At 42.4% G+C, this 14401-nt stretch overlaps 1 protein-coding gene across 3 annotated transcripts; it reads left to right on the top strand.

Moving 5' to 3' along the window:
* The first annotated feature begins 560 nt into the window (after window positions 1–560).
* On the top strand, window positions 561–13554 carry LOC306943966 (E3 ubiquitin-protein ligase TRIM63-like). 3 transcript variants are annotated; one of them, XM_079530545.1, is made up of 11 exons: window positions 561–835; window positions 999–1184; window positions 3378–3550; window positions 7486–7663; window positions 8587–8682; window positions 9187–9317; window positions 9972–10074; window positions 10210–10232; window positions 11189–11313; window positions 11807–12354; window positions 12896–13554. In XM_079530545.1, the coding sequence occupies exons 2-11, from the start codon at window positions 1062–1064 to the stop codon at window positions 12974–12976; spliced, it is 1581 nt and encodes a 526-aa protein (XP_079386671.1). In that variant the 5' UTR covers window positions 561–835; window positions 999–1061; the 3' UTR covers window positions 12977–13554. The 3 variants fall into 3 exon arrangements, with proteins under 3 accessions (XP_079386671.1, XP_079386672.1, XP_079386670.1); XM_079530546.1 differs by having other exon boundaries at window positions 562–1184; window positions 11807–12112; window positions 12173–12354; XM_079530544.1 differs by having other exon boundaries at window positions 562–1184.
* The last annotated feature ends 847 nt before the right edge of the window (window positions 13555–14401 follow it).

Here is a 14401-nt window from a genome sequence, read left to right as displayed (position 1 = left end):
ATATTTCCTACAAAAATAATTACACAAAACAATAGAAATTACAATAGCGGATCTGTCTCACGTGTCACAGTAGGCTATATTTTTATGTAATGTTTAGTTGTTTAATGTTTACACAAGTCAAATTTGCAATACAAGCCTTTGTAATCATTTTATTTTTATTTTATTGAGTTCATCCACCACTGACGGAACAGACTTTTTTCAAACACACACACACACACACACACACACGCACACGCACACGCACACACACACACGTGCACGCACGCACACACACACACACACACACACACACACACACACACACACAGTGACACAGACGCACGCACGCACAGTCAACTTCTCAACACATACATTGCCCCCCCCCCTCTATCCTATCTACAGACAGCTGGCCCCGGGCCCCGCTGTGGTGACATTTATTTTCATATAAGGACATGTCAACATGGCAACCATTTGACGTGCGACCTTCTAAAAACAGCAGCTGACACACTGACACACCGCGAACACAGTCCGGTCACACACACACCGGCGACCTATCGAATCTAGTGACTCCACAGAGTCAACTGTTTTTACACTCAACTCAATTTCACAGTTTGGCGAATTGTAAAGCAAGCAGTCACGTAACAAGGATGTTTAATCGAACAATATCCGCCTGTAAAACTGCCACAAATATCTCAACAACGAACATTTGATTTAAAATCTTGTTTGCAGACTACTTCCGCCGGTCACATAATTCGATAGTCCACTTATTGCGGCGTAACACAGCCGGGACAGGGAGAACTCCCTGAAAGACGCAACTTTGAAGACGAGAAGATTTGCTTACCTCGCGAAACGTGCAGTGAGTGACTGAGCGGTTATCTGTTCTGTTCCTATAGCCTGTCTGGATCTACAGATTCTAAGTAACTGGTTCTGTTCGGTGTTCTTCTGGGTTCTGGTTGTTCATTTCTGTGTGAGAGGTAGGCTACTTCAGTTCTGAGTTTCTGACTGTATCTGCACTGCAGTAGAACCTGTGGGTCATGCTATGAGCTTTGCTGATCTCGGGTCAGTCCAGTGCAGATAGAAGCATGCAGGATAGTCTGGAGAAGCAGCTGATCTGTCCCATATGTCTGGAGGTGTTCACCAAACCTGTGGTCATCCTGCCCTGCCAACACAACCTCTGCAGGAAATGTGCCAACGATGTCTTCCAGGTATGAACATAAAGAATGATATATCCATGTCATGTGAATGATGGTGAGCTGTAAGCTATGTCTTGGTGACTGACAGGCCTGATAATGTAGGCCACTAAGGCCACTAGGCCTACATGTATAATGTGGTTAGTAAAGAGCATTTGAACCTCTTATTAAACAGCTAAAGGTTATGCCAAAGTTATATTTTCTGGTTAAAACTTATTTTTTAGCCTTGCTGCCTTATTGTGCCTAGTAATAATTGTTGTTATAGAGTGTTTGTTCAGTAGGCCTAACAGTATCCAGTGAAGACAGGATCTAGGATAAACAACAGTGACAAGGAAGTGATTAAACAAAACAAAAAATGATATGGAACTAAAGATGACACATTATCTTTGTGGGGTTCTTTCTCCCGATTGTATACAATTGTATAGCTTTATAACAAACACATTTTTGTTAACCAAACAACATATCACTGACACCTGGGCTGTCATATCCCTGTCATTCATGTTTATGGTGGGGGTGGTGGGGATATGTTTTATCCCTGCTTAAAATGCATTAAATACTGTTTGCTATTTATTTTTGGTAATAATTATATCACTATATAAGTATTTAATAAAATAATATATTTTTACCACATTAAACCTGGCATACCTCATGGGCACATTTCTATTTTAATAAATAGATTTAAAAAATGCTTACAACGCTCACATCAAGATGTTTTACTATTTTACTGTCTAAAATAAGACTATAGGCCTACACACAATGTAAGTTCAAATGTTTATTCAGTAAAATGTCATCTATTTGTATAATTTGGTTAGAATAGTGATCGTGAAAGACTTTTCATGTAGGCTTGTAGATAAAAAGCTTGTAGATAAAAAAGACATCTTGAAAAATGTGAACATTTTGGAATATTTTTTAAACATTTTTACAACACAAATCATGTATGGGGGTCACTGGCACAAAATAAATTCAGATGGGGGTCCGTGGCCTAACCGAACACATAATATATTATCAATCTGGGGGTCCTTCACATGAAAGGTTTGAGAACGATGTTGCACAGTATCTTGCAGATGTCACACACTTGCATTTGGTTCCTTGTACCACCAGTATGTGTAGTGAGTGACAATTAAACCTTCAGGATTCTTGATGATTCTATTTGTTTGTAGAACCTTTATTAGACAGATAAACCCCTTGAGATGCACCATCTACATTTTATAGGTGGTCCCTTAAGTCTAACGCATTAAGACCGGATGCCGATTCTAAAAATGTCTTCTAAATGCTAGACCTAACACAGTAGTGTGGTGGTAGGCCTACTCAAACATTTTCATGGAAAGGACCCCCAAAATTATATGTATTTGGCCGTGGACCCCCATCTAAAAATATGTTATTCCAGGGACCCCCAGAAGCAAAGATTGGAGTTAAAATGTTGGTTTTTGGCCTGGGCCGTGGCTCAGCAGTCCAGGCACCTTGGCTGGTAATCCAGTCTGGCAGTGTGCCGCAGGTTCGACTCCCGATCCCGACGGCCTTTACTGCATGACTGCATGTCACCCCCCCATCTCTCTCCCCATTTCCTGTCAGCCTACTCTGATTCTATCCCTCTACAAAATAAGGCGAAAGCCACAAAAAGTATCTTAAAAAAAATAAAATGTTGCTGTTTTTTTAGTGGTGAGCTATGTGTGTGGGTGGGTGGCTGGGTGCGTCTGAGCACCCAGCCACCCACCCAAAACAGCATGGTTATTTTTCACCACCTGTGCGCAACCTAACACAAACACACACACACACACACACACATATTAACTGTATATATGGTGATTTCGGGTGTGCCAGTGCCAGTACAGTACAGTGACAGTACAGTACAGTACAGTACAGTAGTAGAGGGTACAGTAGAGGGACCCCCACACGGTAACTCTCTCATTTCTCAACCGTTTCTGACGCGGGGTGGCTCGCCGGAATCGGGGCGGCACCCTGGGTGTGTTCCTGTGGGTCAGTACAGTACAGTACAGTACAGTACAGTACAGTACAGTACAGTACAGTACAGTACAGTACAGTACAGTACAGTACAGTACAGTACAGTAGAGGGACCCCCACACGGTAACTCTGTCATTTCTCAAGTTGCACCACTCACTTTTATTCAAATAGCAGATCTACAAGCTTGTATAGTGAAGCTCGTAAAGTGCAATGTACATGTATTTATTTGTTTGTTTTGCTCTCCAGGCGGCCAACCCGTACATGACAACCAGAACCGGTGGCACCGTCACGTCGGGCGGTCGCTTCCGCTGCCCGTCATGTCGCCATGAGGTGGTTCTGGACCGACATGGAGTCTACGGCCTGCAGCGCAACCTGCTGGTGGAAAATATCATAGACATGATGAAACAGGGTTCTACCAGGTGAATGGAACATTTTAGATATGTGGGTTTAACCGCAACGCTCGGCACTAATAAATACTCAATAACTACCCATTTTTTCTCAGAACACTCGGCCCACCAAGGCAGAACACCGTCCCGCATAGTTTTACTGAGGTTTAGGCATAGTTTTACCGAGGTTAAGTTTAGTAATAAGGTTAAATCTAGTCATAGTTTTACTGAGGTTAAAGGGTAAGACCACGTTTTTGAGGTTTGAGTTGTATAGTTACCTTGCCATGATGCAACTCCAAATGTGGACAAGAAATCAAAAATAATTGCTCCATTGATGAATTGATCATTCAAAATATGCTCCTCCTTCACTTACAATGCTGAAACAGCTCTCAAAGTCACTCTTTTAGTACATAATCAAACACAAACAAAGTTGATTCAGACAATAAAGAACATCACCAAACCCGGGTTACTGTCCTCCTTCACCCATGTGAAGTGAGGAGAATTTGCGTCCTCACCTTCGTCTTCAATGTTTGTGTTTACACAATGTTTGTGTGTGCACAAACCCTCAAAGCTGGACATAGGAGGGGCTAGCGCCCCGAAATTTTAACTTCCTGTTAATTTTACTATTTGAAAATCCGGATCCATGGATCCAGTCTGGGTTTTCTTCCTAATAAAAATGGCAAAAGCAACTGAATCAACTATGTTTGTCTTTGTTTACGTACGTACGTACCAAAGTGATCTTGCCTTTTAATGCTAGAAATAAGGTTCAGGCATAGTTTTACTGAGGTTAATGTTAGGAATAGATCAGATCAGGTCAGATTTGGGCATTTATTTATACTGATATACCTGGTGCCGACCATTCCGAGGTCACCGGAATTTGACTGGGGCAGAGCAGGTAGTTCTGACAATCGTTCTTGTATTCCATGTAATAACCATGGGCTTAATCATGAGTTTACCCATAGTTTATGCAGGGAAGGATTACCGATTACGATTTGTGGGGTCTAAATAATCCCACCCCCCTTCCCCCCAAAATAGTACACAACATTTCAGATCAACTCGGTACATAGGCTATAGTGCAGGAGTGCACATCACTCTCTCCACTGTTACTCCACCTAACTGACAGTTATAGAATTGGTCCCCAGGGACCCACATACTGAATTTGAGCATTAATTAAGTAAATTATCTCATGGTCACAGGCCCCTGTGGGCACTTGGACCCGGTCCATAATCCATCCATGAATTTACTAGTTTAACCATGCATTAACCATAGTTTTAATCATTGGTTTAACCCTAGTTTACTATGAGCTGAACCATGGGTTAATAATAACCATGCATTAACTGTGGGTTTGACTGCTGTATGAATGAATTGCTAGCATAGACTGATTGCTAGCAAACATTGCAACACAAATTAACCAGCCGTTTGTCCCATACACTGACCTGCTTGTCTTGGGACTATTTATAAATGTAGAGCACTGTAGGCACAAGACTATTTTTATTGTAGAGATGTGATCCGACTTCTAAATTCTCCACACACTGAAACAGTGTACTGGGAGTCTTCTACTGTTGTATTGGGGGCTGCCCAGTACAACCACTGTCTTATACTGTTGTACTGGGAACTGAACAGTACAAGCACCGTCTTATACTGTTGTACTGGGAACTGAACAGTACAAGCACCGTCTTATACTGTTGTACTGGGAACTGAACAGTACAAGCACCGTCTTATACTGTTGTACTGGGAGCTGACCAGTACAACCACTGTCTTCTACTCTTGTACAGGGAGCTGCCCAGTACACAGTGGCGTGCACAGATAGACACTAGAGCACCCCCTGCCCTTTTGGCAATGTGCCCTTTTTTTTGTTTTGTTTTTTTGTACAGTGTACATGTACACTGTGCAGTATGTGGACCATGGTGACATTGATCAATTCTTGATAAAAAGCTTCTAATATATTATTTAGGCCCCAAAATCTATAAATCTCACACTATAAGGCAACCAGCCGGTTCCACGTGCTGCACAAGGTGCCCTTTTTTCACTTGGAGCACCTGCCCCTCTAAATGTCTGTGCACGCCACTGCCAGTACAACAACCGTCTTACAGTATACTGTTGTACTGGGAGTTGAACAGTACAACCACCGTTTTATACTGTTGTCCTGGGAGCTGACCAGTACAACCACAGTCTGTTACTGTTGGTCACTGGGAGCTGACTAGTACAACCACAGTCTGTTATTGTTGGTCACTGGGAGCTGACTAGTACAACCACAGTCTGTTACTATTGGTCACTGGGAGCTGACTAGTACAACCACAGTCTGTTACTATTGGTCACTGGGAGCTGACTAGTACAACCACAGTCTGTTACTATTGGTCACTGGGAGCTGACTAGTACAACCACAGTCTGTTACTGTTGGTCACTGGGAGCTGACTAGTACAACCACAGTCTGTTATTGTTGGTCACTGGGAGCTGACTAGTACAACCACAGTCTGTTACTATTGGTCACTGGGAGCTGACTAGTACAACCACAGTCTGTTACTATTGGTCACTGGGAGCTGACCAGTACAACCATCTATTATACATTTGAAAAGGTGTGCCCAAAACGTGTGCCCACACCAGGAAAATAAAGTCACCAGCTACTACGTCACTGACACGCTGCAACACGCTGCAACACACACTGCAACAACACACTAACACGACACAGTCTTACCCTCCGCGTCGATCCACGGCTATCTCCTCATGTCGCGCCGCACGGCCACACTCAACAACACCCGCGTAAAAACTGTCATTGCACTGCCACTACAGCCGCCTCCCGTCCACACTCACAAACAACATCAATATCAATAATAAACACAAACACGCCACAAGCACCGACACCCCCGCCTAATTTGTTGCCACGTCTATGAAAACAAGCACAGAAAAAATGCCATTCAACACGCTACTTACACACACTACCACTCGCTTACAATACGCGGACCTGGCAACACTACAGTCCCTCTCCCATTTGCTCAAAGCCCACCACGTGACCCACACAGGGAGGGAGACGATTGCGTGATGCTTCTATGTACAGGATTCTATAGGTCACCACTTTTGGTGTGACACACACACGGCTTCTGTTTACTATGCGTTGTCAACACGTGCTGAGTTGACAAACATTGACCGATTTCGGAGAAGACTGATAGTTTATCCTTTAGTAATTAGGCTGTGGAAGTATTCACACTAGGCAACTTTTGCATTTATTGGGATTGGCCATTTGGGGAGAAAAGGAGGAGGAGGAGGTGATCAAGCTCCACAACACCACATTGGTAGGTAGGCTCAAGGCTGCATTTATTTTCCTTCTTTTTCCTCTCGACGGTGCATGGGATGATGTGAACCCCTCCAGCAGGCTAGGGAGCACCGCTCCCGTTCGCGGAAAATGACCGCGGGGTGCGGGTTGCCAGGTTTTTTTTATAAGTAAAGTATTTACATTCAATTAATTTTTTTTTTATATATAATACATTTTCATTTACGTCATATTTAGCGGCATTTCGACCTAAATTCTCTGTTCTTTGTCAATGGCAAATATTGAGACGTGTGGGGACTAAAGCTGTATATAGGAGGGCCCTCAAACACATTATTTCATAACTTTTCATCGTGCTCCTAAAAAAAAAAGTGTGCTACTAGCCGCCATTACATACACAGTTAAAATAATAAGAAATTTGCGCCAACGACTGCGTCGACACCTGGCGTGGAACAAACGGGACGAACCGAGGCGCATATATGGATAACAACAACAACACTACACGCGCTCTGCAACACAAAACAGCTGCATACAACGCGTGTCACTGTGCACTTCTGTATCTGTGGACTTCTGTATCGCAACGCGGGGCAACGCAACTCTGGGATGAGCGGGCCGAAGGCCCGCGAAATTCTAGTAGTCTTACACTGTTCTCTAGAATGGGTCTCCCACCAGCTGACCCTTGTTACTGTGTTCTCGTTGTTAGCACCAAACCTGCACCAGAGCCCAAGGTGGAACAGCCCATGTGTGAGGAGCATGCAGAGGAGAAGATCAACATCTACTGTGTGAGCTGCAGTGTTCCTACGTGTTCCATGTGCAAGGTGTTTGGAGCGCATAAAGACTGTGAGGTCGCACCGCTCATCAACGTCTTCCAGAAGCAGAAGGTAAGACGTCAGTGCTCACTTTATTAATTTGTCTCAATGGAGTATAATTTAAATTAATGACACTTTGTAAGACCCAACCTGTCCCCCTAAGTCAATAGGGTGAATAATTTGGAATGGAACAACTACTACACTCATTAACATTTTGGTGTTTACATCATGACAAAAATACAATGTGATATTTTGATTCAAGCTGTTTTGTCCTCAAATAAGCATCATCGGGTGTTTATATTTCAGCGTCTGTTTCAGAAACATACAAGTTATGAATATATACATGGATCATTTGGGTCTGAATGTTCCTGCACTATTGGGGATGCCTGGTCTATTTATTTATTTAGTTTTCCCGACCGGCGCTGGACGCTGGTGCATAACATGGTCTAGCACCGTTTCCATTTTGCTGCGCAATAGTCGTCGTGTATTGGCTGCAGCTGCAGTTTCCACTTCAGCTACAAACATACAAAGCTACAAATACTCTTGGCACGCTTTGCATCTTTTGCGCTTTGCATCTTTGAATCTTTTGCATCTGCCAGTGTGAACGCAGCATCAGACAAACATTGCTTAACGTTGACAAATTCATATTGTCCTGTTTATTGATATTGCTGGCATGATGACAGATGGTAGAGTCGAACTGATTGCACTCCAATGTGACCACACCACACACACACCTGTGAAACAGTCTTCCCCACAAACAGTGAGAGCCGTCTGCTCTCCCTGTTTCCTCTGCAGCGATAGTTTCTCTCAATCAGACCATGACGAGCAGCAGCAATTCTGTCTAGCTTCCAGAAAATGAAGACTGTCGTGATCTCAGAACCTTTGCCGTCGTCGTATGGCCTACAATTAAACCTTACAATGAGAATAAAACAATATTGTGTGGTGTGTGTGTGTGTGTGTGTGTGTGTGTGTGTGTGTGTGTGTGTGTGTTCCAGGGTGAGCTGACTGACTGTATATCAATGTTGGTGGGAAATAATGAACGACTGCAGGCCATCATCACACAGCTGGAGGAGACCTGCAGGACCATAGATGTAGGTGACTGTACAATGTTCCACGTTTCCTTTGTGCTCCACTGTTCTATTGCGACACCTTATGTACAGATCTGCTGCTTTTTAAACTTTGACTGCCATGAACGGAGATCTCCATTTATATTGATTCAGTTTGAGATCGCTCTTCTACGCTACCGTCTATCACCGTCTCTGTTGCTATGAGATAAACAGGAAGTAGTCAGAAAAATTGTTCCCCCTCGTTGATAGCCGAAATCTTAAAACACTTTTATCTCGGATTCTATTTCCCAGATTGAGTTAATAGTCAAAACGAGCTTTATTCACGGCCCATAAGTAAAGCATTGCTGGTCGCGGTTACAAAAGTCATGCCTCGGGTGGTCCGATACGATTGCATAAGCTTTAGCTAACTTCTGGTTAAGACCCTTGAAAAAGGCACTGAAAATACCTCTGGAAAATACCTGTGATGGGACAATAAAACAGAATCTGCTTCTATGAATGTGGATTAAATAATCTCTCTCCCTCTCAAAGGAAAACGGTCGCAGGCAGAAGTCGAAGGTGTGTGAGACCTTTGACCACCTGTATTCCATCCTGGAGGAGAAGAAGATGGACATGACCCTGAAGATCAACGCAGACCAGGAGGAGAAGCTCGACTACATCCGGTAACTAAATACTTTTACCCAACTACTGTGCTACGGTACCTTTTTACTTTTGGAAAATAAGAAACTAAGAAACTGATTAAGGTATGTAACGTCACTGTAAAAGCGTAATTCTGTTTAACCGGGTAGCGCTGGTTGGCAGGTATCGATACACATTTAGACAGACATATTTGTGCCAGCATGGGTGTTTAGATTTACTTCTTGAATCTTATTGATAGCGGGTACTCAATGAGCTTGTTATCAGGTTTTTGGGGGTATCGGGTTTCGAGCTCCATCCCTAATAATGAGTACCTTAATTTTTGTATTTTTAGTATATTATCATGCCGACCCTTTTGTACTTACACTTAACATGTTTAATACAGGAGTTTTACATGTACCTGAGTTGAGTATTTGCACATTGTGGTATTTCTACTTTTACTTGAGTGAAGAAAAAAGTCCTTATGCACACCTACAGCGGACAGGTGCGTCGGATAACGGGAACTGGAGAAGTAGAGAAAAAAGGGATCCCACACACTGTCTTCACTTGCAGAATTAGATGTATTGAGCAACGTTTCAGTCGTTCAGACCATCATCAGTGTGATGATGTGTGAGACAGTGTGCGGGATCTCTACTTTTACTTGAGTAACTAATGTGAGTGCTTGTCCACCACCGCATCAGGAGTCTAAGGAGGAGATACACGGAGCATCTGGAAAGCATGGCCAAGGTTCTGGAGACTGGGATTCAAACCATGGACCAGTCTGAGATGGCTGTCTTTCTACAGGTGACCAGGCGCCGCGCGCGCACACACACACACACACACACACACACACACACACACACACACACACACACACACACACACACACACACAGAAGGAAAGAAAACTGTCTAAACGCTCTCTTCATGTCTCCTTCAGGATGCTAAACCGCTTCTACAAAAGTAAGAACTTCTAATCAAACGCATTGATGATGTTAATGATTGTTGTGTGTGTGGAGCACAGCATTAACCCTGTCACTGAAGACATTTTGCATTGCATGTGTAAACAGTGTGATACCAAAAGACATTTATTAAAGACTGGATGTCAAATAACTTTTTACAACTGAACGAAGCCAAATCAGAAATCATAATCTTCGGTCCCCCTAATTCCACACAGCCATTTATCTCAGAGCTTGGTAGCCTATCCCCTAGTGTAAAATATGAAATGTTGATGAGTTCTTTAATGTTCTTTCTGGATGTGTGTGTTCCGTTCTCTTTTGCAAATCGATCTTCCATTTGGTAGAATAATGTCTTGAACTTGAGCGTGGATCAAGGATGTCCTTAAGCCCATAGATATAAAAAGCTAGATACCTCATTGGCCGCTGCAATTCATTGGAAGCCTCTGTGACTTCCTTCCCTGTAAGATGGCGCCCGAGATACAGATGCCCCAGATCCAAAGGAGGCATCTACCTTTATGTCTATGCTTAAACCAATACTCACAAGATAATTACTAGAGTTGTGCCACAGCTCCCTCTGGTGGACATAGTAACACACTAACAGACATACATTATTATTATGTTAAACATGTTTCACAAAATCTAAGCTAACTCTCACATATAGTATTGTGAAACACACTAACACTAACAAAAAAATCAAAGATATCATTAGTAGTTAAAATGTATGGAAGAACATGCATGTGCATGGTTTTGGAACCACTAGTCCAGATAATAGTTCAACATAAAATCATTATTAAAAACGATGTGGACAATAAAAATATTAAAATACAAGCAGCGTTACAGGCGTTTGGCTCCTTAACTTATCATTTAGGGCTTTGACAATACTAAAACTAATTTATACTGTTGGGTCTTTTTAAAGGTTACTAAATGAAAACATTGATTAAAATGTGTTGCTTTGTTTAGGATCATTGAAGGAAACAACACATCTCACCTGGAGAAAGTGGAGCAAGGTTACGAGAGCTTTGATCACTTCACAACAAACTTTGAACGTCAGAGGAGAGCCCTGCTCATCCTCAGCTTCATCAGATGTGAGAACCTACAGCAATACATCACATTGTTTATTCACTGCTTCAGCTAGTGTGCATGAATGTAGACCTAATGGCAAGTGAGGGTTGTGTAAGTTAATCTTTTTCTCCTGGATTTAAAACATAGTTCATGAGCTTGTTGTACAGCATATTTGGACTCCTCGATCCTAGAACTACACAAAATATTTGTTTGTTTGCTTGTTGAGGGCCTATACTCGGCTATTAGTGTAGATTTTCGTTTTACACAAACTTTACATTTTAAATTCCCATTTTAAACTCCCATCGACAATGAATGGATACTTTAACATCATAGTGTCTGAGCAAATGGGCTTAGTGTCTATTTTTGTCCTACGCAAACATTAAATTCCCATTGACAATGAATGGCAAATTTCACATCATGGTGGCTGAGCAAATAGCCATTGTGTCTATTTTACATCATGATGATGTACGATGATAAGAGCGCCCCTCACTTCACACGGATGTGATTTTTTTTCAGCTGATGATGAGGAGGATGAGGAGAGTGAAGAGGACGTAGCGATAGAGGGCCCAACAGCGCTGCACCAGCCAGTAGGTAGCACAGCTGTCCCCGTGCCCAAGAGTCCACAACCCCCCCAGTCGCTAGCGGGCACAACTGTCCCCATGCCTAAAAGTCCGCAACCTCCCCAGCCACTAACAGGAAGTGCTGGTGTCCTCGCTCCGAGGAGTCCACAACCTCCCCTGCAGCCAACGGGAAGCTCTGCTCTCCCCGCTCCCAAAAGTCCTCAACCCCCTCAGACAGTGGGGAGCGTTGCTTTCCCCCCTCAGACAGTGGGGAGCGTTGCTTTCCCCCCTCAGACAGTGGGGAGCGTTGCTTTCCCCCCTCTGCACCCCTCACCTCTGCCCCTGCAGGCCGTGCCCCCTCTGCACCCCTCGTCGTTGCCCCTGCAGGTGGTGGCACCCTCTCTGTCCCAGCACCAGAGGCCCGTGGAGGGTCTGAGCGCAACTGCGCCAGTGGCGTTCCCTACGTCCCAGGCTCCATCCCAGGCCACAGCCAGCCAACCACAGGTAAAAACATCGCTGCTCTTTACTTAACCCAAAAAATGACTTATTTTCTATCAGTTACACACCCCTTGAAGTCTTGATTCACAGAGATGTTTTTGTGTTTTGTCACAATCCTGAGCCAATAATTGGATGACTGGCTGTGTCTCGTAATGCCCGATGACCCGGTCAATGGCATATTGGTTTAGGAATGTGACAAAAACAAAAATAATCTCCATGAATCCACTAACGGCCAAAATAAAAATAAAATACATTTTCTTCAGGTTAGGATTCCAATTTCATGGTGTGTACTGTAAAGTGTCCCGCGATCTTATTTTACATTTTGTAATCATCAACACTTTAGTTATGGGCCGTGAATAAAGCTTGTTTTGACCAAATACGCAATCTGGGAAAAGAACCCGAGATCAATGTATTTTAAAAAAAAATCTGTTTACATGGAGGCGAACGGAGGCACTTCCGGTTCATTTGCGGTTTACTCAAAAAAGAAAAAAAACCCATTTAAGCCACTTGACTAAAGAAAACATTCTCATGTTTGCTTTGATTTCAGGCCTCCTCAGATCCCAGCGGCGGTGAGGACATAGATGGACCCCGCCATGTTTTCTCTTTCTCCTGGCTCAACCAGAAGTAGAGCGCTGCATCCCAGGACTGTATCACGCTGAGAACAACACATGATGACATTTCAGGGGTGTTATTTGGGGTCTCAGCCAGGGGATGACAATTGGCACATTAAATGTTAAATGTGTTCACATTAACCTGCAAGTCGGTTCTTTTATGCATATATTCCCCAACTCAGAATAGTTTTTGCTGATTTATCTGATTACAGATTGAGTGCATCTCAATCTATGCCCGTCAATCTACATGAGACACGTTATTCATGTTATAGATTTTCTTGTCAGCAACCATACATTCATAAACACCCTTTTTTGTTTTCTTAAATTATGCTTCTGGCACATTTCAGAATGTAGTGTCAACAGTGAGTGTTATAATCCCAATTAGATCAATCTTTCTCTGTCTTTGAATCTGTAAACATTCAGAAGAGTTGATTCTGTATTTGTTTTTGTTTGTTTTTAACAGCTGTGTGGTTGTGGAATCATCTACTTTATGCACTGGGTGATCAAAAACCAAACAGAATGTTTTTTGGAACATTCAGGAGAATAATCCACAAATGTGATGATTTTGTTACGAATATAAATTATCTTGTATGTTTTTGCTCTTATTGTGTTTTATTACCAAACCTTCGAAATAATAAAACGGTTTCAGAGGAAAATATACATTTTCAATTACACTACATAGAAAATACGATAATGTGGTTCTATTACATAGACAGGTTCTGTCCATTGTACCTAAATGTTCTTATAATAGATTTCATAATTTAAACAGGAAGACCAAAGTGATCCACGTTGGAAAACAAACACAGTGTTATAGCTTACGGTACATTATGTGTAAGATTTTAACCTATTTAAAGACCACATAGCGTCGCTATTCTGAGAGTGAAAATAGCCAATCTACAAGCTCACAACACAACGTGCTGTGAGAGTGTTATCTTCAGCGAAGATATTTGTTCTAGAACTAGAGGGGAATAAAATCACTGGGGGACTCTGGTCAATGAAGAATATAGCCTATAGGCCATGTGTTATGCAGGGGTCAAAGGTCATCTCCAGTGGTTAATGTTCAAGGTTGATGGTGGTCTTTATTCTTACATCTTGTGCACAGGTATATACAATCCTTTTAGTAGCAGCATTAAACAATAAATCAATTAGAAATAACAAAACTACTAAACTAACAAAATAACATTTACTTTTTAAAATGTCTTGCAAGCTCATGAGTTTCCCTACGCTACGTGTCTAATAAAGATAAAGATAAAGAAAACTTTATTGTCCATTAAATTGACATAAAATGGAAATTTGTCTTTGGCACACCGGCAGTCAGTTACAACAATAAAACATTAAAAAAAATACACAGGTGCATTAAAATACTATATAAAAATGCATTCACATTAGCACAACAACAGTGATCATGAGCAGTGGCGATTAGACTATTTAAACATTTTCTT

Source organism: Electrona antarctica (assembly GCF_951216825.1).
Source record: "Electrona antarctica genome assembly, chromosome: 19".
NCBI classification, from domain to species: Eukaryota; Metazoa; Chordata; class Actinopteri; order Myctophiformes; family Myctophidae; genus Electrona; species Electrona antarctica.
This window is presented reverse-complemented; position numbering and strand designations above follow the sequence as displayed.

Coding starts and splice junctions, on each gene's coding strand:
- LOC306943966 (XM_079530545.1), top strand. CDS start 1,062: ATGCAGGATAGTCTGGAGAAGCAGCTGATCTGTCCCATATGTCTGGAG. Junction 10,075..10,209: donor AGATGGCTGTCTTTCTACAG/GTGACCAGGCGC, acceptor TGTCTCCTTCAG/GATGCTAAACCGCTTCTACA. Junction 11,314..11,806: donor CATCCTCAGCTTCATCAGAT/GTGAGAACCTAC, acceptor ATTTTTTTTCAG/CTGATGATGAGGAGGATGAG.